At 36.4% G+C, this 27,701-nt stretch overlaps 2 protein-coding genes across 9 annotated transcripts; one reads left to right on the top strand and one right to left on the bottom strand.

The window, feature by feature from the left end:
* Nucleotides 1-1,916: 1,916 nt before the first annotated feature.
* Nucleotides 1,917-6,259, bottom strand: hmgn6 (high mobility group nucleosome binding domain 6). 6 transcript variants are annotated; one of them, XM_067390955.1, is made up of 8 exons: nt 5,463-5,571; nt 4,396-4,419; nt 3,680-3,706; nt 3,550-3,579; nt 3,295-3,315; nt 3,149-3,196; nt 2,840-2,962; nt 1,917-2,633 (listed from the first exon to the last, which is right to left on the bottom strand). In XM_067390955.1, the coding sequence occupies exons 1-8, from the start codon at nt 5,556-5,558 to the stop codon at nt 2,589-2,591; spliced, it is 414 nt and encodes a 137-aa protein (XP_067247056.1). In that variant the 5' UTR covers nt 5,559-5,571; the 3' UTR covers nt 1,917-2,588. The 6 variants fall into 6 exon arrangements, with proteins under 6 accessions (XP_067247056.1, XP_067247065.1, XP_067247082.1 ...); XM_067390964.1 differs by having other exon boundaries at nt 2,849-2,962; XM_067390981.1 differs by lacking the exon at nt 5,463-5,571 and adding an exon at nt 5,277-5,395.
* On the top strand, nt 5,465-26,378 carry sh3bgrl (SH3 domain binding glutamate-rich protein like). Of its 3 annotated transcripts, none has more exons than XM_067391020.1 (4): nt 5,465-5,604; nt 13,317-13,502; nt 22,976-23,056; nt 23,918-26,378. In XM_067391020.1, the coding sequence occupies exons 1-4, from the start codon at nt 5,560-5,562 to the stop codon at nt 23,951-23,953; spliced, it is 348 nt and encodes a 115-aa protein (XP_067247121.1). In that variant the 5' UTR covers nt 5,465-5,559; the 3' UTR covers nt 23,954-26,378. The 3 variants fall into 3 exon arrangements, with proteins under 3 accessions (XP_067247121.1, XP_067247112.1, XP_067247128.1); XM_067391011.1 differs by having other exon boundaries at nt 5,483-5,622; XM_067391027.1 differs by lacking the exon at nt 5,465-5,604 and adding an exon at nt 6,407-6,557.
* The last annotated feature ends 1,323 nt before the right edge of the window (nt 26,379-27,701 follow it).

The raw sequence follows: 27,701 nt of genomic DNA, 5'->3' as shown, positions 1-27,701 counted from the left end.
ACTATTTATTTTAGGGTGAAATATACATTAGGGCGGATTATCCCTAATGTTATTATCCACTTGTACTTTATAAATGAATCCTTTTACACATCCGCCCTGCACGTTTGAGAGTTTATCAGCATAATGCGGTGCCTGGTTTGTTACTTGAAATGCATGTGTTGGAGTCATAGGCATAACTTTTTGCCAGGGTCGAAATTGTTCTCACCACTTTTTGAAACATCTCGCCACACGGATGCATCTAAAACAAAAGAAACATAGTTGATTAGCAATTAGTTCATTTGTGTTAAATAATAGGTGATCTGGTGCTGGGATGTGATGTTTTTGAAATCAAGTTGAGTGCTCGTTGCCGCTGTTATCAGTGGCGAAACAGTGTTCTCTTGGCGCTCGTGCACACTGCTTAACGCCATTGTGTAGACTCTCTTCATTCCAGTGAAATCACAAAACAAAATGTACATAAACGTGTCCCTGCTCTTGATATACATTCGCCGATAAACATCAAGGGCGGATTAGAACTCAGAACCTCTGGCACGCTTGACAAAAATTCCATATTTGGACAATTAGTCCATTAAGACAACCTAATACACAATGCGGATCCACGTATTTATTGACTAATAGGAATATCCTAACAATATATCGTATTATAGTAGATGTAAGGTTGAAACTATCACATGAGGTCTATGTCAGTACATTTTGTGCATTTATTATTGAAATAATACAATTACAATACCAGAACTTGCTCAAACATAATTAAAGGGTTAGTTCACCCAAACATGAAAAAAATGTCATTTATTACTCACCCTAATGTTGTTCCACACATTTCCTCTGTCAAGATCCATTAATGTACTAAAAACATATTTAAATAAGTTCATGTGAGTACAGTGGTTCGATATTAATATTATAAAGAGACAAGAATATTTTTGGTGCACCAAAAAAAACAAAATAACGACTTATTTAGTGATGGACTATTTCAAAACACTGCTTCATGAAGCTTCGGAGCTTTATGAATCAGCATGTTGAATCATGATTCGGATCACGTGTCAAACTGCTGAAATCACATGACTTTGGCACTCTGAACCTCTGATTCGACACGTTGATTCATAACACTCCGAAGTTTTATGAAACTGTTTTGAAATCGGCCATCACTATATCAGTCAATTAATATTGAACCACTGTACTCACATGAACTGATTTAAATATGTTTTTAGTACATTAATGGATCTTGAGAGAGGAAATGTCATTGCTGGCTATGCAGGCTTCAATGAGCCATCGGATTTAATCCAAAATATCTTAATTTGCATTCCAAAGATTAACGAAGGTCTTACGGGTGTGGAACAGCATGAGGGTGAGTAATAAATGACATTATTTTCATTTTTGGGTGAACTAACACTTTCAATTCACAAGGACATTGTGTGTATAAGGAAGATGAACTGCAATACTCATTGCCAGTTTTTTGTGTATTCAACATTAATCAGGTGGTATGGATGTCTTTTTACTCAAGCATGCTGTACAAAACTTTCTCTCTCCTCCTTGCATACGTGTTTATTTCCCCACATAATACAACAACTCCCTCTAGTGGGGATTTGCCAATCAACAATGTACTGCACTTGACTGAACACAATAACAACTCCAGCCCTGACTACAAGGTCAAAAAAAAAAAAAGTATGATTTAGGATTTACACTCTGTGCATACATCACCAATAAATGCCTCTTTATTATATGGTTAAGAGAATGAAATATATGCAAGCATTAAAGTCTGTCTCTATGAAGGACAAAGTTAGTGACACTATCATGATCAATGAGGCTTCCGCTCCTTTGTGTTTTCTTTGTCATGCATTTCAATTGAGTGTCAAATTGATTGCTGTATGGTTCATCATTTTGAAAGAAATAGTAAGAGGCAAAAATGAGGAAAATTCCATCATTTTTATTAGTAGACACTTCAACAGAGTACGTAACAACCTGCAGACTTCAGTAAATGTCAGAATCACATAGTAAAAAAAAAATACAATTTGCATGAAAACATGATATTTAATAAGCTGCCATTTTAATTTTCAGTTTGTTTTTGTTGTTGTTTTGCAGGATAGAGTGAAATACATCAGCTCTGTAAAATCTCTGCTTGAAGGTTGTGATGTTTCTTTTTTTTTCTTATGTATAATACATCAAAATCTAGGGCAAATGGATAAACAGCAAGAAAAAAATACATGAGGTTAAAAAGTCAATTTCCCCCAGCCATGTATAATAACTTGGAAAACCTTAAAAACATGTGAAGAAGAGTGAAGAGAATGTGGAAACAATTTAAGAAAACACTCAAAACCCTAGAGTCAGGTAAGATTTTTCTAGACCAAATAAGTTATCAATAACAATGGCATTTAAAAATATTTTAGTGTGGCATTCTCGCAGAAACAATCACTGCAAATCTCAGTAGGTGCTCGGTATTTAGCTTCAGTTTGTGCTAAAAATTTGTACTGATACTTATAAAACCATTGATAAAAATATTTCTTTGTTAACAATGTGCCTTGGAGGTTGGACAATGACACAATACTAGGAGTGATGAGGAGTTGCAACAACAGTGTTGATAGGAAGCAATAGTGCTACTCAGACTTTGCTTCCTTTGTTTCTTTGTGAGTCTTTCCGACCTGAGGATAGGTTGAGAAAAATAAATGAAGAATTATGAGAATAGTGAATTATGCATATCACAGGATAGCCATAAAATATCCTAGAGTAACAGCATTCCAATTCATTACACAAAATTTAAGTAAAATGGGCTCATTTAAAAAAAATGCTGTAACTATACAGTGTTTGTGTTGAATATGTGATATGTGGCATTGCCATTATAACACACCGCATTGACCTTTGCATCTCCATTTTCTGAGTGGTTCTCCTCATTGGCTGCAGATTCTGAGGACTCCTTGGCCTTCATCTTGGTCTTTTTGTCCTCTTTTTTGACATTGACTGCTTTGTCTTTCTACAGAGGAAGTGAATGGTTGGCAGCACATAGTGTTAACCGAATCCATAAAAAAGATTTTTTTTTCCCCACAGAATATTTGCAAGTGTATAAACCCACATTAACAGTACTTTGAATGCTGTAACACTGAAACATTGTTCTAATGTTACAGTTTATTGTTGGTTTGTTAGGTATCTTACTATTTACCTTAGCTGTCCTTTTTGATTTGGGTTCAGCCTTTGCAGGAGCTGGTCTCTATGAATGAAAAATATAGCTGATAAGTGCTCATGTATAAAAAAAAAAAAAAAAAAAAAAAAAAAAAAAATATATATATATATATAAGACATGTTCACCATATTTGAGGCATTGTTCAACTGAAATAATAAAACAAAGTTTAAAACATGATGGGAATCATAAATAAAATGTATAACTGTCACAAAATGTAAAAGAAAAGTAAAGAAAAAAAGTTTAATTTGTTAAAAATGTACTATGAAACCAAATTCCATTATTAAGTGAGTACAAAAACAACTTTTAACCAGTCTTATTTAGTATGCATTTTTATACATATACATATCACAAAAAAAATCTGACAATGGCAGCATACGTACTGTCGATAACCGTGCAGATCTCCTCTGAGGCTGAAAAGAGTAAAAAGATAAGTAAAATATGCACACAAGGCAAAACTATTAATAAAAGGAAAATAATTCAATAAACAATCATATAAACCAAATATTTCACCTCATCCTTTGCATCCCCATCTGCTCTCTGTGGATGGAAAAAACACATGAGCTCAACAAAACCTTTATTTAGAATTAAATGGATATAATACCAATGATAATAATAATAATAAAACTTGCATTACTTTTATTATTATTATTTTACATTTGCACACATTCAAATGTAAGACCAATAATAAGCATATCCAGTGGCCTATATAAGTAAACTCAGTTGAGTTTAGTTCAGCTCAACCATCCCTTAGCACAACCAACCCCTATATGTGAGCTGTGAGAGGAGGAGCTGACGACAGCGCCATCTTTCGGTACTTGAGCGCCATTACAGCCATCTGCTCACAAGAACAAAGACTATAAAATAATCACACTGTGTTATTGTCCATATCAATGTGTTCTCAGTCTTTAGTATTGTACAAGTCATTTTTAGTATAAGTAGATGTTTCGTGATGGGTTTTGTTAAGAGTTTATGCTTGCACAGCATGGCTGACACCACAGGAAACCAGCAAAACAAACTTGAGCACGAAATCGCACATACTGTGCAAAAAGAAGATATCTGCGGCGCGGATTTCAGTGTTAAATATTTTAAAAGTACTCAGATATATATTTAGCAAAACAAAGAATAAATAAACCATATGAATATGGCTATATCAATACCGAACAACGCCTCCCTGATGTAGATGTGTGTGTGTGTGTGTTCGCGCGTGCGAGCCAAAGGATACGTACCTTTCTTTTAGGCATGTTGGATTCCTAAATAGATTCCGTAAAACACAAGGAAAACAGATGCTTTAGAGGAGACCTCAGCATATACGTGCTCAGCTCAGTTACGTTACACTAAATACAATAGTAAACACAGTGGAACATTACAGCAAATGACTGAATGGGATAAGGGGGGAGCTTAGGCGTGATTGATGTGTAGTTACACCAATCAGCGCTAAGAACCAAACGTGACAAAGATCCGAGCCGGTATCTCTGACAAATGTCGACAGTACCACAAGAAAGGTCGACTGAGGATATTCATTCCTATAAGAGTTAAGGGTGCCTTTTAATTTGTTTACTTCTTAACGAGGAAAAAACAATAGGCAACCCTTTGCACTTTTGCTATTTCGTAGCAGCTTTGCCATTTAGGTATAGTTCAAAATGGCGCCCTGGAATTGTGTCGGGTTAGGGTTTGTTTCTCAAGCCTGCAGATGACAGATTTGCTGTAGGCTGAGCCAAAAACAAAAAAACAAAAAAAAAAACTTGTGTTCTAATCATCCGCGATGGGACAGTTTAGTTAACAGGGCGTTATAGTTTGTTCAGTCGCACGGGTACGAATGTTAAAAGTGCGAAGCAAGCAACATAGAACTTTTATTCGGAGGAATCTACTACAGTTCATACGTGTCACCTATACAGATTTTGCAGCAAGTACATGAAATCAGAAGAATGTGCGTTTTCCACTAAACACCAATATAATAGAACTCTGCGAATAAATGTGTTCACATATAGCCTATAGCATAAGCAGACGCTCTGAAATTGCTGAAACAGGCAGCACGGCGATCTGCTATAATATAACATTCTTATATTTATTGCCACAAGTCGTTTTGAGAAAATTGAACCTTTCACACCAGGTCTGTTTTCATTTATTCCATGGAAAACACATTTTCTATTTCTTAGATCGACAATTACTGATAAAGAAGAAAGAGTTTTGCAAGCCATGTTTTGCTATAGAGGCGGAGAACGAGGAGGAGTAAAAGAAAGAGAGAAAGGCAATAATGTGCACAGACTCTTGACCGGAATGAACAGTTTCTCACCGAGACAGACGGAGTGAATGTGGATTTTAAAATCGCTGTTCCGTAACCTCTCCCCCAGCGATTATTTTTTGCATCCCTGTTAGAGGAATTTGTCATTATGGTGATTAAAGTTTACATCGCATCATCCTCCGGATCAACATCGGTAAGAACTTATGACACCGTAAGAGTTTTGAGAACATGCGATTGTCAGACATTACAAAATTTTACCACAACAGATAAGCCAGAATACAACAATTACACAGTTAAGTCATCATAAATTAATGTATGATCAAACAGTGTAAGAAGAGTCCACAATCTTTGTCTTTTTTTTCTTTTTTTTTTTTTATGATGTCGTTGCTGACGCATATCAAATTACCATATAGTTTTACTGTAGTAACAATAACGATTGACACGAATACTAAATTTTAGCGGAAATTATGGTTATCACGGAAATTATTGTATTATTTATGAAGTATTATAGTCAGACTGAAAACATATATTGACTACAAAATCAATATAGCTATATTGAACTACTAAACTCATTTTATTGACTACTGAAACATCAACACTATACTGCTAGAGACTAGTCTTTTGTTCTCAAGAAAAATTAACAGGAAAAGCACACCACAAAGTCTAAATATAGTGTTGAAGTTGACATTTAACCACTTCCTCATTAGTGTGCTGGTAATAATTACTTCACTTCTACCTCAAAAAATTAGGTGCATATAACTAAAGAGACTGCATAAGAATGGTCCCTACCAGTTTCATTGAGTATGTTTTATTTGCATCTTAACTGTCGAAAAGTTGACAGTTTTCACACATCACACTGTGTGAATTGACAACGCTAGAGGGAGCTATTCCTCCAGCAGGTGATTTTGCTGTAGCACTTCCTAATTTGGTGAGTTAGCGAAAACTTGTGCTCTAGATGGTCTAAGTTATGTAACATCGGAATGACACATCTCATGGTCTTGACTAGTCCATGCTCCAGCTACCAGTGGCATCTCTCTCTCTGTGTGTTTCTGAAATTAGGCAAATGCCTCACTCTTTCAGTTTGTTTGTTGTTTTTTAGTCCATTGCAAATTAATATTCCAATTTATTTTGATGTCGACACTATCAGTAAGAAACCTACTATATTTCTTGTGTTTATATTACCATACTATTTATTAAAACCAAGGATAAATCTCATCAAATTTGTTTAAAAGTTTTTTACATTTCTTCAAAAATAACAACTACAATAATACAGTAACACATTTCTTTTTTTGTTTGTTTTCTGTCAATTTCTGATCTGTTGAGCTAATTTTAAGTTGTTTTGCATCTTTAATATCACCAAGGGAAGCAGAGTGCCTTACTCTTAGATCATCATTTCAAGTAATTTTAAATGTTTCAAATTTATTTTAATTAAGACAGTGATGATACTGTGTTTGAATCCTCTCATTGGTAGAGATTCCAAGACCTGATATGGATGGGTCAGATAAGCGGAACATCCAAAATGTGTACTGTTGGTGTGTTTCCAGGAACAGGGTTGGGAAACAATGGTTGACATTCAGGCTGATTTGTGGAGCGTAATAAGTGTAATAAGCAAATCATATTGCAATGGAAACTATCACATGACTTAATGTCTGTTGCTATACCTGGATAATCCACGACTGTTTTTGTATTTTGTGATAGTTGTTTATGAGTTCCTTGTTTGTCCTGAGTTGTCCACTGTTCTTTCTCATTAGTGATCACATTTTTTTACACACACTCACTCACAATTGGATGTAGATGAATGCAAACCTGCAAGGATGTGGTTTAAGTGCACTAAATAATTGGAGAAGTCCTGCATATGTCTCCAGAGAGAAGTCTAGTGTTGTTTTCATCGTAAGATCCAGTTATGACATTTTGATTATTAATTATGAAAAAAAAAGAAAGAAAATGAAACATTGAATGATTCTGTCAGGGTTATGTTAGTTCTGTTTAGTTTAATTTTGAGTTTCTCTGTTCTTATTTTGCCTGTGTCCTCAGTGATTGTTAGTTTCCATAGTTTCTCATTAGTTCCACACCTGTTCTTAGTTCTGTTAATTACTCCAGGTGAAAAAAGTGCATTTTTATAATGTACTTAAAGTGCTGTTTTTTGCACACAAATTTTGTACTTAATATACAAAAAAATTGGTAACACTTTACAATAAGGTTCGGTAACACTTTACTTGAAGGGGTGTGCATAAGACTGACATGACACCTTCATAATCTTGACATGACACATGTCATGAATATGAAGGAGGTTTTATGCATGTTTATGGCAACTGTCATTAAGTGTCATTCGCTTAATTATGTCATTTTTAATGCAAAGATGACATTGTTTGAGATGTCTTTGTTACGACAACTTGACATAAACCAACACATCATAACCTGTCATAAACATGACAGCAGATTAATTATCAAACTTAAAAAAAAACTACTTAGCTTTATGGGTTAACATTACATTACATTATTAGGGAACACATATATACATGAATAACTATGACTTTTCCCTCAATAAACTCTTAATTTACTGCTTATTATAGTTAATTGTTAGGTTTAGGTATTGGGTAGGATTAAGAATGTAGAATAAGATCATGCAGAATAAGGCATTAATATGTGCTCAATAATTATTAATAAATAGTCAATATTCTAGTAATATGCATGCTAATAGTAATAAGAAACTAGTTAAAAGACCCTAAAATAAAGTGTTACCATTATTTTATAACAGTGTCATCTTTTTTACGAAATTTGAAACTGTCTATTATCTGACCTTCTGTTGGAGGAAACTTAAAAAAAACATGAAATGAAAAATAGTCATGACGCTGTTATAAAATTATTTGTCAGAGTATTGTCACTTAATGACATTTTAATGACAAGTTCAATTTGTACCACTGTACTTGAGCTCAAGATACATATTCATGACACTATTATAATGGCCTCATGACAGCCAATGTCAAAACCAACCACATGACAGTTTAATGCAATGTTAACCCATAAAGCTAAATGATGTCAAGTTGTCATGACAAAGACACTGACAGATTATGATGTTGGTTTATGTCAATTTGTCATAACTCGGACATCTCAAACAATGTCCTCTTTGCATTAAAAATGACATAATTGAGCGAATGACACTTAATGACAGTTGTCATAAACATTCATAAAACCTCCTTCATCTTCATGACACGTGTCATGTCATGATTATGAAGGTGTCATGTCAGTCTTATACACACCCCTTCAAGTAAAGTGTTACCTAAGGTTTATTAGTTAACTACATTAGTTAACACGAACTAATAATGAACTGCACTTCTACAGCTTTTATTAGTCTTTGTTAATGTTAATTTCAACATTTACTAATACATTATTAAAATCTTGTTGACATTAGTTAATGCACTGAACTAACATGGACAAACAATGAACAACTGTATTTTCATTAACTAACATTAACGAAGATTAGCAAATACAGTAACAAATGTATTGCTGGTTAGTTCATGTTAGTTAATGCATTAACTAATGAACCTTATTGTAAAGTGTTACCAAAAATTCTTCTTTAGTATTTCTTAAGATAATCTTAAGAACATCTAAGTGTACTCAACTGTGTTATTTTGAGACACCATGAAATATAAACAAAAAATGTGCTATTAACATACTATCTCTTTATTAAAAAAAAAAAGTAGTTACCACTTGTAGTACTATAAGTAGTAACTAAATACTTTAGTTATTACTCCTATCACCTGCGTCTTTGCTTTATTTATTAATAAAGTGTTTTTTGTTAGATTCTCCTCGTCATTGTGCACTTTATATAGACACTCATTATAGAAGACTGAACACAGAAAGGATTATTTAATATGGATTTACCAGCTGTCCGCACGCTCTGTTTAGAGCAGGAATATCGCACCCTCGAGGACTAGAGTCTTTTAGGCAGCATTTACACTTCTTGATGATCAATTTCGATTTTGTGACTATATCCGTTTTTGTTTTTTTTTTGGACAATGTGCTTACATTTCTTTTAAAAGTGACCTATCCGATGTCTGCATTTTACACTGCACTTGGTGAAAGGAACCAAAATAGCATATATGACATCACAAATCAATTTCAATAGTACATTGAGTTTAATTTATTGACATGGAATTCATATAGAAACCTTTTTAATGCAATAATTACATCCGTACGTCGAAATAATACAAATTCTTCACAACAGTAATTATGTACGCAGCTCTACTGGAAGTGTGCGAGTGGAATGTGGAATAAGTGGTAGAAGTGTCGTTGTATAGTTTTTTTTACTCATTAAAACCAAATGCATTCATCAGTGATTGTATATCAAGGGCAGGAACATGTTTATGTGCATTTTATTTAGTAGTTTCAATGGAACAAATGGGTAGAGTATCTGCAATGGGGATGAAGTCCGCATCTGTGCATGAGCCGCCGATCTGTCCGCAAGGGAGGAAAAAAACGGAATTGGGTCACATGAACCATGCAGTGTAAATGGGGCCTTAGATTTGGCATGCCTTACCAACTTCCTTGATTGCTCCTTGTGTGTGTTCTTTTACAATCTTCCTGGCACTTGACCGGCACCGCATGCTGTAGATATCCTGTAGGTCAGGGAGCTTAGTGTGGATGGTACGTTCAGCTGACCGTACCACCCTCTGGAGGGCTCATCTGTCCTGCATGGTGCTGTTCCCAAACCAGGAAGTAATGCTACCAGTCAGAACGCTCTCAATGGTGCAGGTGTAAAAAGTCTTAAGTATCCGAGAAGGTAGTTTGAAGTTCCTTAAGCATCTCAGATGATACAGACGCTGCCAGGCCTTCTTCACCAGGGTGTTGACATGACAGGACCAAGACAGGTCCTGTGTGATATGAACGCCTAGGTACCGGAAACTATCCACTGTCCACTCTCTCCACTGGGGTCCCGTTGATGTTTAACGGTTGGTATGACCGCTCCTGTTTGTAGCTGAAATCCACTATCAACTCCTTAGTCTTGCTGACGTTCAGGAGAAGATTCTTCTCCTGACACCATCTTTCCAGATTTTTAATCTCCTGTAGGTAGGCCGTCTCATCATTATTGGAGATCAGGCCCACCACAACAGTGTCGTCAGCAAAACTTGATGATGGTAGAGGAGTTTGAAGTGGCCACACAGTCATATGTGTACAATGAGTACAGCAGGGGGCTCAGGACACAGCCCTGGGGATCTCCAGTGCTGAGAGTGAGGATAGATGAGATGTATTTGCCCACCTGTATAGCTTGTGATCTACCTGTCAGGAAGTTGTAGATCCACTGACGCATCGACAGGCAGAGTCCCAAGACCTCCAACTTAGAGGTGAGCGTGGAGGGAATTATGGTGTTAAACGCTGAACTGTAGTCCACAAACAGCATTTTTAAGTAATTCCCTTTTCTGCAGTCCAGGTGGCTCATCATGGTGTGGAGAAAATGAGCAATGGCATCCTCAGAGGAGCGGTGGTATGGTGGTATGCGAACTGTAGTGGATCCAATGTGTCTGGTAATGATGCAGTGATGAAGTCTTTGACCAGTCTTTCAAAGCACTTCATCACTACTGAAGTCAGAGCTACAGGGCGGTAATCATTGAGGCAGGCAGGCTGGGGTTTCTTCGGGACAGGAACAATGATGGACTTTTTGAAGCATGAGGGGACAACAGACTGTTCCAGTGAGAGGTTGAATATCTCAGTAAACACTGGTGCAAGCTGGTCAGCACAGGCTTTCAAAACACGACCTGTAATACCATCTGGTCCTGCTGCCTTCCTGGTATTCACTCTCTTGAATGCCCTCCTCACATCATGCTCCGAGATGGTTAACGTGTTTACCTCTCCAGCTCTCTCAGCATGCATGCTGTTTGTGCCGCTAGCGGCGCTAATGTGGTTAGCTGCAGCCTTGAATCAAGCGTAAAAGATGTTCAGCTCGTCTGCCAGAGAAGCGTCCGCATTTCCCATACTAGGAGATGATGTTCTATAGTCCGTCCGTGATGTTACTTAGTCCCCGCCACAGGCTCCTAGTGCTACCGTGTTGAAACTGTTACTCTAGTTTCCTCCCGTAGTGCCGCTTTGCTTCCTTCACCACTCTGCGCACACTGTAAGCCATCACATGTTACCATGCGGTAAAGCGAGAAAAACTCGGCCGGCTGGATAGCTTAGTCCGGTACCGCTGGGTTCAGCCATGTCTCGGTGAAGCAGAGAAGGTTGCAGTCCAGAATGTCCCTCTGTAACTTGACCCTTGCCCTGAGGTCGTCGAGCTTATTTTCCAGAGACTGGACGTTGGCTAACAGGATACTAGGTAAGGGAGTGCGGTGTGCGCGTACCCTCAGCCTATTCCTCAAGCAGGCTCATCTCCCTCATGGATGCCGATACAAGTCGCGTCCTTTGTTCCTTCTTAGGATTCCACTTGGCCAGCGTGGGTTTGGGTTTAAAAACTGCAAAGGGTGAGTAGATTGTACTTTAAAAGTGCTAAAGAGGATGTTTTGTTTTATACATTTTTGCAATATGGCTTGAAACTGTCTTTACTAACTGATAAAAGACTGTTTATTAGGTGCACTGAAAGATAATGTTAATATACATCATCTGTGCACGAGGTAGGGCCTTAAAAACATCAGCCAATCGTTTACGCGATCATCGCGTAAACGATTGGCCATCTGGCTTGTCAATCACTGCCGAGACGTTCCTTGTGAGAGATGTGCGCGGATTGGCCCTCTGGCTTGTCAATCACTGCCGTGACGTTCCTTGTGCAAGACGAGCGCGGCTGCCCGCTCCAGTAACTTTCCACACTCCACAGGCGCTGCATGCAATGTTTTTGTCAGGAGACAGGAGTAACAACTGCAGATTATGAGTTACCTGCGGTGAGTCCGACATAATGAATCCAAAAAACACGACACAGCAAATGCCGGTGGTAAACACTCGTTTTCCAATAGTCATGCACGAGTTTTGGGAGGCGTTCCTTTGAAATGAGCTGTGAAGGAGGGGGGCTGTTCTTACGCATGCGCTCATTTCAAAAACTCAGTAACAGTCTTTGGATTCTCAGTCGATGAAAAAATCCTCTCTATCACCTTTAATAGATATAAGAGTGGCTCTGTCATATCTAATGATGACCATCTTGTTTAAATAAAACGGTATCAATGTAAATAGAAATATAAAATAACAAACAAAAACATAGCCGGTCGCGATGGCTGCCGACCTCATGACACCTTCTCCGCCCCTTTTGAGACTTTTTTCAAAAGCCTAGTGACAAATCTAGCAACTTCTTGGACAAACCTTATCTAGATTCCATGACTCGCCCACTGATCTATGTTTATATTAATATAGATCAGTGGACTCAGTGGCCAGTATGATGTCATCTAGCGACATTTAGCAACTGGTTTTAGATACTTTCAGCTGAAAGCAATTGGCTATGCTAGATGCAATGTCAGGGAAATGTTTAGTTCTTTTTCATTATGTTTTGGTTTCAGGTTGTGTTTAACTGTTATTATTCCTGTGATCTCCTGCGTGTTTGTTTTGTTTATTAATAACGTGCTTCTGTTAGATTCTCCTCAACATTGTGCACAACTCGTTACAGATTCATCTTTAAGATCTATAACATGCATTTAGAAAATAAATAGGGTAAATGTTTATTTCATACCTTTAAATGGCTAAAGCTAAAAAAGTATTTTCACAAAATTTGATATATATTATGTAAGAGCTTAGTCTACATACACAATTTTGATAGGAGTTGGCCACAACAATCAAAAACATGAAAAATTACTTTAGGTCTTGGATTTTTTTTCCAAATAAAAACAAAACTAATGCAGGAAAATTCTTATCAAAAAATACATTTCACATATGAAATACCCTCTGTTATTGAGAGCATCAGAATTGTGTGATTTAATCTTCTCTCAGATCAAGAAACAGCAACAGGATGTCATGGGCTTCTTGGCAGCCAATAAGATTGAATTTGAGGAATGTGACATTGCAGCTGATGAAGACAACAGAAAATGGATGCGGGAAAATGTTCCAGAGGATTTCCGACCAGCCACAGGGAACCCTTTACCACCTCAGATCTTCAATGAAGAGAAATATTGTGGGGTATGTACACATAAGAAATATCACGTGTTAGGGTAATACAGTAGCTCTCAACAATAGTCAAACATTATGGAATATTCTGGGTTAAATATAACCTAAACTGTTTGGACAGTATCTGTGACATGCTGTCAATAACCACATAAAATATTTTCAGCTCATCCCTTGTAAAAACAAGCAAAAGCCCTTTAAAAGTTCCACTATACAGGGTTTTTAGTTACTGTTTCTAAACACAAAATTCAAACTTGGCCTCTCCTCATGGGCAGAACATTGCCAGAAACCACACCCTCTCCCCGATGCAATATATCAGTTGCACATGCAGCCAGATTTGCCAAGTGTGTTGTTTTTCCTCAGAATTAGGCTAATTTTAAACTATTGCTGTGGGTTGATTTTTCCATCGTGGGTTGATTTTTCCATCGTGGGTTAAAGCTACAATATGTAAGATTTCAGTAAAATATCCAAAAACCTCTAGGCCAGTGTTATATATTTTGCTCAGTTGAGTACTCACAATATCCCAAATGTTTCCAACTATTCGTAAACCATGAGAAAATAGCGAAACATTTTAGAAAATTTTAACCAAGGATATGGGATGTGTATGAGAGTCGCCTGTCAATGGCGTCATATCCGCATTACTCTCGGTTTCCTGTTTTATTTTGTAGAAACCATGGAAACACTAAAGACGCTTTAATATATTACCCCCCGGTTTCACAGACAAGGCTTAAGCTAGTCCTAGACTAAAATGCTTGTTTGAGCTGTCTGAACAGAAAGGAATTTCCACTGACATATCTTAAAATATATCATTGCAATTTTTTTGTCTGAAGATGCACACCAGTAATGTTTTTTTTTTTTCTAGGGCATGTTTATAAAAGATATTTAAATACCCTAATTGAACTAAGGCCTAAATTAGTCTAAGGCCTAGCTTAGTCTAAGCACCATCTGTGAAACATGCCTACATGTTTTATTAGACAAGGGAACAACTGTTTGGTTATAGACTAGAGGTGTGCGATACTGCTAGATTTGGTATCGATCCGATACCAAGTAAATACAGGGCCAGTATCGCCGATACCGATACCAATACCGATACTTTTTAATAATTAAGGTGGATGCGTCTTCAACCTAAATCTAAATGAATTTTCATGACTTTTAATTTGTTTTTGTGATTTGCATTTTGGGTTATTAATCAGTACTACAAAAGCTTTTGTTCAGAAACAACTTTTGGTTACTTCTGTTTTATTTAAATAAACAAAGTTACAAAATGATTAGTTCACAAATATAAAAAATGTAAAAACAAATTCTCTTTTCAAGTAGCATGTTAACAAAAAATGTTTCTCCTCTTTAGTGCACTTTTCAGGATTTTTTTCTTAAACAAAGTCACAAAGTTTTACTTCACAATAAATATAAAAAATGTAAAACAAATTCTCCTTGTAATACGATATAATGAGTACAAAATAACGTTTCTCCTCTTTAGTGCACTTCTTTTCAGGGTTTAAAAAAAATAAAATAATCATAAATAAAAACCAATTACTGTAAATACAAAATATAAAATGTAAAAATTAAGCAACACCCAAAGCCTTCAGTTGAAAGAAATACTCCCAGAATGCCCTGTGGTCCCTGTTCCCCTGTGCAGAAAAGAGGTTTTGGTTAGAGGTTTTTGTTCAGGAACAGAATTATGTTCACATTTTTTGCCTTTATTGCAGATCGCCTGTGACTAATTAACTGTCCTGCCTTTGAAAAAATCCTCTCAGCTGGCATTTGCGTTGCCTGCATTGTAACTGCTGTTAGAAATGCGCGCCTGACTGCTGGTGGTAGCGCTAGTGGTGAGGGGAAGCAGTGTCGAGCACGAGCAGCACTCTTGAGAGCTTGCTCTGCTCTGTGACAGCAGCAGCATTTTGACAAACACGGCCAGGTCGCATAACGAGAGAAACTGAAACTTAAGGATCGATATTTTCACGTTGGTATCGATCAATACCGATACCAACGTTGGTATCGATATTATCGATATTAGTATCGATCTGCCCACCTCTATTATAGACAGAAAACAAATTATTGTTATATAGTTCAACACGTTTAGTCTTATCTAGCTTACCATGCCTCAGAGAAAAACACTATTTTGTCAAGTAGCTAAGAAATACAGCATTTTCTCCATCAAGTCAAGTCACCTTTATTTATATAGCGCTTTTTACAATGCAAATTGTGTCAAAGCAGCTTTACAGTGATAACTGGTATATAATTTTGGCTGCACAGCAGCTCTAAAACAATAGTGTCAATGCAGGCAGATCAAAGCACTGTTGAATATCAGCAGCAAGGAACCCAAACTCCAACAGGTGACATCAGGTGGCAAACAGGTGGCAAAAAGGTGTTAAAATGGAGGAAAAAAAACCTTGGGAGAAACCAGGCTTAGTTGGGGGGCCAGTTCTCCTCTTGCGAACAGTGCTTTGTTACGATTCAGGTTTCTAACCTAAGTCCGATAGGATCGCAACATTCAAAGTATTTATTTCAGTTCCATCCAGTTGAGGATCATATTCATCACACCGGTATGGACGGTTTGTTGAGGAGCTGTGCCACTGGCAGTCGTGTCGATGAGGCCTTCACAATGGATGATCTAGTCGACTCAATCTCTGCTGATACTTCAGGGCTGCGTTGTAGGTGTGACAAGGCGCCGGTCCTTGGTCTCACCTGGATATGGCCCAGATCCGGTTGACTATGGTAAACCTCGGGATAAACAGAAAGACTAATATTAGCATAGATGCCATTCTTCTTCTGATGTAACGAGTACATCTGGTGTTAAAGGAAGTGTTCCGGTTCCTGCTGACCTAATTTATGCAGCCTAATAATCCTTTAACAGATTTGAAAATATAAATTGATCATATGTTATGTGTATGCCAGGTTAAAGTCTAGACTAGACTAAAAGCGTTTTTAGTCTAGATCTAAACTGACAGAGTGAACAATGCTAGGAAGGTTGTTCCAGAGTTTAGGTGCCAAATAGGAGAAGGATCTACCGCCTGTGGTTGATTTTGATATTCTAGGTATTTTCAGTTGGCCTGAATTCTGAGATCGCAATAGATGTGAAGGACTATCCCAGCTAACAAAAAGGAGTTGTCAGAACGTTTTGTTAACATTCTCTTTAAGTTATGAAAACGTTATTTTGGAATGTTTTCTAAACATTCAAAACGTCCAGTTTTTTTAATGTATCAAGAATGTTTTTTCTTGGTTTTTGTTAACGTTTGAGGAACATTCCATTCTATCATTTTGGAAATGTTATAAAAACGTTATTTTGTAATATTTTTGGAACGTTCAAATTAACTGTGTTTAAGAACGTTTTTTCTTGGTTTATGTGAACATTAGAGGAACATTCCATTCTATCATTTTGGAAATGTTATGAAAACGTTATTTTCTGAATGTTCAAAACACCCTGCCCCGCTAGAAATTTTACATTCCCAGAACATTCTCAAAACATCCCCACTGGTGTTAAGGATGTTGTCTAATAATGTTCCCAGAACGTTCAGAGACAGTCACGATGTGGAGTTCTTTTAAAGTTTGGGGAACATTATTTGGCGGACATTCACAGAACATTTAGGGAACCATATATATATATATTTTTAAAAAGCATCCCTGCTGCCCTTGTCAAAAAAGTCGATTAATAAAAGTATCTCCTCAATAAAAACTAATTTTTCTTAAATGTCTTACAAAAAAAAAACAACAACAGCACATGCATGCTCTAATGCAACTACTGTATCACTGCATCAGCAACTACACAGTTACTGTCTTTAAATAAAGCAACATGCAGCAGAGCATCGGTGTTTCTGGATCATCACTGACTGAAGCACAGGCTCTACTCTCCAGCACAATGGTAACCTCACAAATCTCAGATAACAGAAAAAGAACATTAAACACTAACAGATCTCTCTAGATATCTGCATCTTCACATTACAAACCACTCTGACTTTGTTTCTTTCAAAAATCTTCTTAATGAGGTGTTGATGTTTTATCAAATGTATAAATGTCACCGTTATGGAGGTAAGCGCTTGCTTTAGTTGGGCTCCTGACTCTTAACATTTTGACTATTTTTCCCCAAATTGTTGCAATTGTGTTTTTAAAGCATTCGTTGCAAAAGAAATTGTGAGGAAATAAAAGTCTGATCATATGGATTTGGCAGCTCATTGTTTATGATTTTGTCATCATACAGTGACCTTATTCTCTGGTCTCTGAATATTGCATTTTCTTTCATGTTGTTGTAGTCATATGAATGTATAAAATCCTGTCCTGTTTTGATATTCTGAAAGTTTTCATTATTTATTTGCCAGAAATTATTCAAACAGCTTCATACAGATTCACACAGACATCAAGATTCTGCGTATGATCCTCAACAATGGTGACAAAATTTTCAGATAAACAGATTAAATCTGATCACAACACAAGCTACTAAAGTCACAAAAAAGATTTTTGTTTAGTGTCACCATCATTGAGGATCGTACGCTGATTCATGATGTCTGTGTTAAAGATATAAAAACCTCTTAAAACTCTTGTCTGTATAAAGAATTAAATACAAAAATGCATTAATAAAACTAATAGTTAATACATTCACAGTTTGAGGTTTTAATGAAGATCAGCAAATCAGGACATTACATGATGACTGAATCACGAGCACTTAACAACCCAAATCATCTGATCAGAATTTCTTTTGCGCTTTTTGCTATAACTAACATGTTTTGATAACACAGTTAAAGCAATCAAAGAAAAACTAATGTTATATGTCAAGAATCAAGAGCCCATCTAAAGCAAACGCTCACCTCTATAACGGCGACTTCAAACTTTATTATTTTCTATAAAACACACACGTAGAAGGCGATGTTCTTGTGACCTTGTTCAACTTTACCTAAAAGTTCTCTAAAAGTGACAAAAATTCTGACATTTTACAGAACATTTGTGACATAAACGTCAGTGCAGTTCAAGGTTCCTTATATGACTTTAGGAGGACATTCCAATTTGGGTCATTTTATGGTCACATAAGAATGTTCAAAACATTGAACTTCAAAAACATTTAGCAAATATTAATAACATCATAAAGATGTTACGGCTATGGCAATGTTGTTCTAAGAATGTTTTGTCTCAATGTTATGAGAATGTTGTTTTAGTAAAAAATAACATTGTATGGACGTTCCTTGAACGTTGTTCTCAGAACGTTTTCTCTATATAATGAGAACATTGATTAAGTACAGATTACAATGTAAGGACGCTTTTTATAAACTTTGTACTCAGAACGTATTTATGATGAAAACATTCAGCAAATAATAATAACATTAAAAGCATGTTCTCAGAATGTTATCCTAAGAACGTTCTCATTCAACATTACGAGAACATCAGTCAAGTACAAATAATGTGATAAAGAGGTTACAAGAACGTTGTTATGAGACTGTTTTTGCTCAACATTATGAGAACATCAGTCAAGTGCAAATAACGTGATAAAGACGTTACAAGAACGTTGTTATGAGAACGTTTTTGCTCAACATTATGAGAACATCAGTCAAGTACAAATAACGTGATAAAGACGTTACAAGAACGTTGTTATGAGAACGTTTTTGCTCAACATTACGAGAACATCAGTCAAGTACAAATAACATGGTAAGAACATTCAAACAATGTTGTTCTAAGAATGTTTCCCCTCAACGTTATGAGAATGTATTTTAACTATGAAAACATTATAAGAATGTTCCTGAAACATTATTTTAGAAATGTTTTTTTCTAACATTTACATAACTTTTACATGACGTTAGTGAAAGTTCCCTGTTAGCTGGGATAATGCTTTAAGAGCTCGCTCAGGTACTGGGAGCTAAACCATTTAGTGCTTTTTAAGTAATTAGCAAGATTTTAAAATCGATGTTTAACAGGAAGCCAATGCAGTGTTGACAGAACTGGGCTAATATGGTTCTAGTAGTTCTAGTAAGAACTCTAGCTGCTGCATTTTGTACGAGCTGTAGTTTATTTATCAGACGAGCGGAACAACCACGCAGTAGAGCATTACAGTAATCTAGCCTTGAGGTCATGAACGCATGAACTAACTGTTCTGCATTTTCCATTGAGAGCATAGGTCATAGTTTAGATATATTTTTAAGATGGAAGAATGCGGTTTTACAGATGCTAGTAACATGGCCTTCAAATGAAAGATTGGCATCAAAGAGCACACCCAGGTTCCTAACTGACGACGAAGACTTTGTTTTTGATTCAACAAAGTTTTTGGTTCAAATATTAGAATCTCTGTTTTTTTTTCTGAATTTAGTAGTAGGAAATTACTGGACATCCAATTTTCTATATCAGCTATGCATTCCGTTAATTTTGTGAATTGGTAAGTTTCGTCAGGGCGCAAAGAAATATAGAGCTGAGTATCATCAGCGATAAGAATAATAATGAAAACTAAAGCCATGCTTCCTAATGATATCTCCCAAGGGTAGCATGTACAGAGTGAAAAGCAACGGTCCTAGTACTGAGCCTTGTGGTACTCCATATTGAACTTGTGATCAATATGACATTTATTCGTTTACTACTACAAACCGATAACGGTCAGACAAGTATGATTTGAACCATGACAATGCAATTCCACTAATGCCAACCTAATTTTTGAGTCTATTTAAAAGAATATTGTGATCAATAGTGTCAAATGCAGTACTAAGATTCAGTAACACTAATAGAGTGATACAACCACGATCTGATGATAAGAGCAAATCATTAGTAACTCTAATGTGAGAAGTCTCAGTACTATGGTACCTCATCCATGAACATGGTTTCTACTTGAGTCCCATCCCAAAACTTTTCCACTGGCTGTGAGGTGAAAACAACATTTCCCAAGATTCTACGCTCAAATTTGCCGATATCAAGCTACACCATTATAAAATTGACTGTTATTCCCTGTAAGAAGTAATTACTGTAATTTCTTTCTTGTGATGGCACGCTACAGCAGCAGCAGCAGCAGCCGCAAGCTCACGAGACCTCAACTGCTCTTTTCACAGCATTGTTTTTTTTCTGCCTTCAGTGTGAGAAGGGTTGCGATTTGAGTGAGCACGCAACTGTAGGCTGCACTATTTCTTACAGTTGCATCGCGGCTGTTCCCTGTGTGCTTCAGCACTATTTAAGAGCTTTTTCCATTTCTCTTAAAAGAGACGTGTGTGACACTGCATTTTTTTCAAGCTGGGCGACCAGCTGTTTCCTTTGGGGCCCCTGCTGATGACCAGATGTCGATCACGGCATCGTAAAGTTAGCTTCAGTCATCCAGGGCCTTCGCAAGTATGTGTTTCCCCCAGTAAGTCTACTTGTCAGGGAGGACGAGAAGCAGGTCTTATTAATTGCGCTGTACTGGCCCAATCAGACCTGGTTCCCAGAATTCATACTCCTTGTGACAGCCCCTTCTTGGCCCATTCCTCTGAGGAAGGACCTGCTTTCTCAGAGACGGGGCACCCTCTGGCACCCACATCAGGACCACTGGAAACTCTATGTTTGGTCTCTGAGTTAAAAACCCTGTCATTTAAGACGGTTCTCTTGGTCACATTGGCTTCTATCAAGAGGGTAGAGGACCTGCACACTTTTTCGGTCGACAAATTCAGCCCAGGTGATTCTCACATTATCTTCAGACCCTGGCCAGGATATGTGCCCAAGGTTCCTACCACTCCTTTTCGAGATCAGGTGGCGAACCTGCAAGCGCTGTCCTTGGAGGAGGCAGTGTCCTCCTCATGTTACCTCCCTTCGGGCAGGACATTGTCTCTGCAGTGTTCCTTTCCTCTGGAAGGGCATGCTTTCCCAGTTTTTATCCAATAGTCTCAATGTGTGGTTCATACAGAACAGCAGTGCTAGACTTCTGCGCTTTAGCCTGGTCTCTTCCTCCGCCCCAAGGTGCGGCGGGATTCAGAGGCTTATGCAAGGCGCTGGAAGGGCCAGCAACTTTTGGCATTTTATTAGGGATCCCAATTTGTCAGTCCAGTTCTGACATACATCGAACGTGACCAACTGAAAGGGAACGTCTCAGTAATGTATGTAACGCTTGTTCCCTGAAGGAGATAACAGAAACGCACGTCCCGAATGCGATTGTATCCACTTCCTTATTTATACCCACGCTGCGGGGCGGTGCACGAGATGCAAATCTCACATGCCAATGTGCATTGGCTTGTTTAGTAGACACTCGAAAGTGATAGGGCTCTCATACAATATCCCAATTTGTTGATTCAGTTCTAACGCATGTCTCCATTTCCTCCTTCAGGGAAAGAGGGTTACATACTTAACCAAGACACTTTTTCCTCATACTGTACGTTGCTGCATCACCTTTTTTCACCCTCTGCCTGAAACACCCTGTTTTAGTTCCTGTATCTTTAAAGCCCGCCATTCAGAAAAGTCCAGTCTGCTCTGATTGGTCAGCTGGCCCATTATGTTGTGACTGATCAACTGCTTAGAGTGTGTATTGGAAATGTAACACCCCTTAAACATGGTAACCTAGCAAAATCATGAAAATAATGGCAGGACTGCAAACGAAGCGATTTAGGCAAGTGTTTCTGTTGGAGAGATTAACTTTGGCATGTACTTTGTGCTTTGTGACTTTTGGGTATAATTTGCATGCATAAGCAGTTGTATTAGACACTAAAGAAAGGGTAAAAAAGCATAATAGGTGCCCTTTAATGAAACAATAGAAGAAGAGAAAATCACTCACAGCTCTTGACTGATTAACTTTAGTAGCTTTAATAATGATCAATGTATATTTAATTCATAAAGTGAAGATTATGCAGCTTAAATTTTACATTTGATTATTCAGTTTCTGTGTAGTACAGTTTTTGTACCTGAATACTACTGTTAGCCCTACCTAAATAGCTGTTTATTTCATTTATTGTATTTAGCCCATTGCTTATAATTTGCTTCGTTCTTATTTTCAACAACAAAAATTAAATAACTATATTGTGATATATCATTATCAATTTAAAAATATGGTTTAAATATTTTTTTTTGATTAAAGGTTTTGATTAAATATCTTGCCCTTAATTTGAACCATGAAAGTTTTGGGTCTTACTCTATTTAGTTAAATAACAACAAACAAACAACTGAAACATTCTTCATAATATCTTTTATATCTCCCAGTAGAAAGAAAGCCATATTTGTTTGGAACTACATGAGGCTGAAAAAATTTGGACAGAAATTTATTTTTTGGTTGAACTATTCTTTTAACAACATGTCACAGATTTAACCTAGAATATGCCTTTAAGAGAAAATAGTTGAGCAGAATTGTACAGATGCCTTTCACACAGAGGATGAAGCTTTCAAAATGAATCTATTTCAGTATATTTCAGTGTTGAGCAAGGCACATTTCTGCATAGGTAATTTTCAGATATCAGATGAACTGCAGTCTTGTGTTTTGACTGGTTTAAACTGACTCAAGCACAGACTCTAAGAACTAAGCAATGCTTTCTTTTGCCATCTGCTCCCTAAATGATGCTTCTGTGCTCCAGAACTATGAGGCATTTTTCTATGCCCGTGAAGACAATGCTGTGTATGCGTTTCTTGGCTTGACTGCGCCCCCAGGTTCAAAGGTATGTGTTGTGACAGACATAAAGGGTTCTTTATTCCCACCTCATGTGTACTGTATGTGTCCGCTCTTAGGAATGTAGTTTGAGTGCTAAGTGTCCCATCTGATGGCCCTTTGTTTCATAGACATGCTCTACTCTTTCTTCCACTGTACAGAACAGGGGCAGTATTCACAAAACATTTTATCTTACCACTAAGAATTCTCATAAATAGAAGTTTTTAGCTAAGAGTTTTCTAAGAGTTTTCTCTTAAAAGCTATTCACAAAGCTGCTGAGACAAACTTTTACTAAGGACTTGACTGAAGTCTTAAGCTAAGAGTAAGGGCAGGGTTGACCTCGTTGCTATGGAGTATATACACAGTGATTGGCTGATGGGGGAAGAGTCAGCGATTTAAACATAAAAATATTGTAGAATGAGGTGTCATGTTTCCATATTAAAATAAAGGTTTTAAAATACAAATGTTGCCATATTCAAATAAAGGTTTTAAAATGTAGGCTAAGTGTCACTAATTAAACTAGTATATACAGTTAATTGTCCGCCTCTTGGATGTCTGCATCTCAAGAGAATGCAGAATTCAAACGACAAATTATGTTTTATAAACAAACTTTGGGAGGAACACATTCAAATGGTCTTTCTAATCAGCTCAAGAAGAGGAATAAATACACAGACAAGAGCCGACTGGCCTATAGTTACTTTGACTAACGTTTCACAGATTTAGGAGCTAGTTTTAGTGCTAAAATGCTTTGTGAAATACTCTTAGAGCAAAAATAAATTGGCGATTTAGTATTTATGTTTTGTGAATATGGCCCCAGGTTCTCACAGCTGATTTGAACTAATCCAAAGGCTTTCTATGTGTTTCTTCACAGGAAGCAGAAGCTCTGTCTAAGAAAATGCAGATGTAATCTAGAGAATCGGTTCCAGCACAGCTGCTGAACTCCTGCACTTTCTGATTTCGGATGATTTTCTTTTCTTTTTCTTATCTGTTCATTTCTTTCTTTCTTTTTTTTTTTTTTTTGCATCCATGAAATGATGGATGAGATGGAATTATTTGTACCCTCAAAAGCCCATTTTATTAATTCACTGTTATCTGGCTATTCAAGTTAAGTTCTAGTCCTCCAAATACACAAGCAAAGATTTTTCAAGATTTGACAGTTAAGTAGACCGCTATGTTTATACTTGAATGTTCTTGATTATTCATATGGTTCAAGATCCATTCAATCAATATCTATATATTGTAATGATACTTGTTTTTTTTTACTAATTGATTTATGTGTGTGTTTCATACTGCATGTTTTGCCTCAAGCATCCTTAATGTCTTAATAGAGTACTTTCTATTATAAAATATAACAGGCCTCCCACTTGCAACACCGCTAGTCATATTTTCAAATCCTCATGTTTCATTACAGTTGTACATATTTTCTATCATTGTAACACATAATAAGAACATTTGATTTTTGATTTGAATGTATACTGTAGTGAATCTTTTTAGAGCTACAGTAATTTGGCAGTCTCTACCATGGTAAGGCCTTTGTTTACATTATTACATGGCTGTATTGTACAATGCCTGTATTTTATACAACAGTTATCTGCCATCTGTCTCTCTCCATCTGATGCATGTCTGATTTCAGTTTTTACCATCACTTTGGCGCTAATTTCAGAATCTTGATGTCAGTTTTCAAAACTCTAGACATAAAACTCAAAACAGTCTTCAGCTGTAACAGGCTGTCTAATATTCACAACATTGCATTGCACATTCATTTCTTTAAAGATGCCTTACACTTGCAGAATCATTTGTTTATCATCATGAAATACTATAGAAACATTACTGTTTTTCTCAATTGCTAACACAGGTTATGAAACAATTCACCATTTTCTCATGACTATAAACACCATCTCAGACCTATACACCCAACTTATACAAAGCTCAAACTGTCACGTCAAAATCAAAAATATATTAGAATCAAAAAACATAAGAATCAAACTTTGGCCTCAAATGACACAGAAAACCTAGCAAATACACAATAAGTAACTATTTTACACCTCAGTGTCTATTACAGTAGCAGATACAATAAACTACAACAATGAGCTTTGGGAAAAAATAATTTCATTACACTAATGTAAAGTGATCTTACAGTATATGAAAAGCACTGGAGAAGAAAATTTAAAATACAAAAGTTTTGCATATGAACTCGGTATGCAACACAACACAGTAAACTGTGAATTACAGCACAGTAAAAAATAAATGAATAAATAAATTCAGCATCCTCTGCACCTTCTGCCAAATTTCATTACAGAATACAATACTATAGCAGTTTCTTGAAATTCTGACAAAAGACTTTTTCTCTGCCTCCCTTAGGAAGTCGTCTCTGAGTTCTGCAAAAATGCAGGACAGGTAAAAAATGTGTGGAACATCTGGAGAAATGAGTCTTTGTCATGAGAACTGAATGAATGGTTTGGGAAATTGTGCCAACTGAATCAGTTACAGTGTGTTCACAATCAATAAAACCTCTAATTCATATCACCCACACACAAGATACTGATAGTTGTTTGTACAATCATTAAATTTTTTGTGCAATATATATATGATAGATATTTCATAATGGTACTACACATAAATACATCATTGTAAAAGAACTTGTAGAGAGAATATTAGAGAATATTACAGTATTGATGAAATTCAATCAAGTCACAACATCGGTTAAATATCCTTGAATCAAAGAAAAAAATATTACAAAATTTTTATTATTTTGTACTGAAGTACAATAAAAATTCAACTGCAGTGTTCCTCACATGGCTTACTGTAAAAAGCAAAATTGATAACTGTAATCTGTTGGTTACACATACCTACATCTATTGAAGCTGTATCTATAGAAATCTATTGATGTACCAAATGATTGATTGATTGATTGAACTGAACAAGAAGAGAAGAGATGGAAATAAAATGTTTGATAGAATTACTGTAGAATTATGAAAGGCAGTTACTGTGAATGAAAAGTAATATAGATGAACCACGTATTTTCTGCTGATACTTTGTGATTTTGTACTAACATAATTGACATAAATATGCTCAAATCAAAGTGTATATCTGATTATCTGTTGTGGTGTGACTGAGTTTTAAAAAAATACCACTTGTTTGTGAAAATAGTACCAAAGTGATGTAAAATGTCAATGTCAGTGGAAGAAAATGAGAATGGTTTTGTAATTTTCAGTTAGTTGTCTTTATAATTGCAGACTAATGTATAGTACACAGAATACTGCATACAGATAAAAAAAAAATGTATATGGTACAATGCATAATATACAAAAATAAATGTTTTAAACTGTAAACAGATGACTGAATCTGATTACCTGGATGTAATCTCTCATCTTGCCTAACATTTTAACTGAAAGACCTGATTAAATATGACAGAGGAACACAATTAAATGCAGTGCATGCTTGAATGTCGATGTGTTTCATTTTACAAGGATTTGCTTTGAAAGACTTAAATATTCAAATATTTGAAGGAAAGGCAAAATCACCAAATATTTAAAAGAGTTTCCTGTAGTTTCAAATTTAAAAGAAAATGTGCAAGGCACTCAATCTCCAACAATGTGCAAAATTATTTTATTCGGTGATAAATGTTGATACTAGCCCCACTTGGCAATGAACACATTTCATTATCTTTTCAGACTTTGCCAAGCCAACCTTCACTCCAGCAAAGCATCCCCAAAGTACTAATTACCAACATCTGTTCCCTATCAGCACCACCATCAGTCACTGCATTTAAGCACACACCTCAGTTGCATTCATTAGCTGTCTCCCAATTTGAGGGCTGCGTCCTCCGAAGTTCACATTTGAAGGCATTTGTTAGAGTGCAAAGTAATAAAGAAGCTACAGTATTTTACACCTCATAACGAATACAACTCAGTTTTATCACGGTTAATTTCTTAAATGAGACCGACTCAATGACTTATGCAGCCTTTAAATGCGACCTCCGGAGGACGCAGACCCTGATTGGTCTCGTTATGGACTACGGACTCTCTACCTGAAAACACCTTACATGTGTTACTTACCTCCAGCGTTTCCTGATCTATGGAAATAATTTAATGCCAAATGTTTTTTAAATAAAAAGCTTGTTGAATTGCACTAATTGAAAAAAAAAAAATGCATTACATTAGCTGTGCTTGCATTTTGATGCATTGAATATTTCAATTAAAAATATTTCACACACATTTTCATTTTTAAAAATTAAATAATTTATTTGCACCTTTCAGATTTCACTTCCAAAATATTTATTCTGTTTAAAAAATACAACCTATAAAATTCGACTAGCAATTTTCAGTCCATTTTATTTAGCTTCCACAAATTCAGTGGTTCAAATTCAGCAGAAAATTCAACATTTCACATCTGGGAACTGCAGGAAAAGCAGTAAAGTGCCGATGCATGATCTCCATCTGCTGTTAGTCTTCTTCACCAGCAGGTGCCGCTAGCGGCTGTTTAAGACCAGAGCAACTGCTAGTAAGTCATCATTCATTTATAAAAACGGATTTACAGAAATGGAGCAAGCGGTAAGTAAGTGAATGATTGATGATTATCAGGGCCAGTATAAATGCAGAAAAGCTGATAAAGACACAAAAGCTGCATTTATGTTTAGTTCAGTGTCTTTATGC

This window comes from Chanodichthys erythropterus, chromosome 1 (genome assembly GCF_024489055.1).
Source record: "Chanodichthys erythropterus isolate Z2021 chromosome 1, ASM2448905v1, whole genome shotgun sequence".
In the NCBI taxonomy this organism is placed as follows: Eukaryota; Metazoa; Chordata; class Actinopteri; order Cypriniformes; family Xenocyprididae; genus Chanodichthys; species Chanodichthys erythropterus.
Note: the sequence above shows the minus strand (reverse complement) of the source record. Positions and strands in the feature narration are given on the sequence as shown.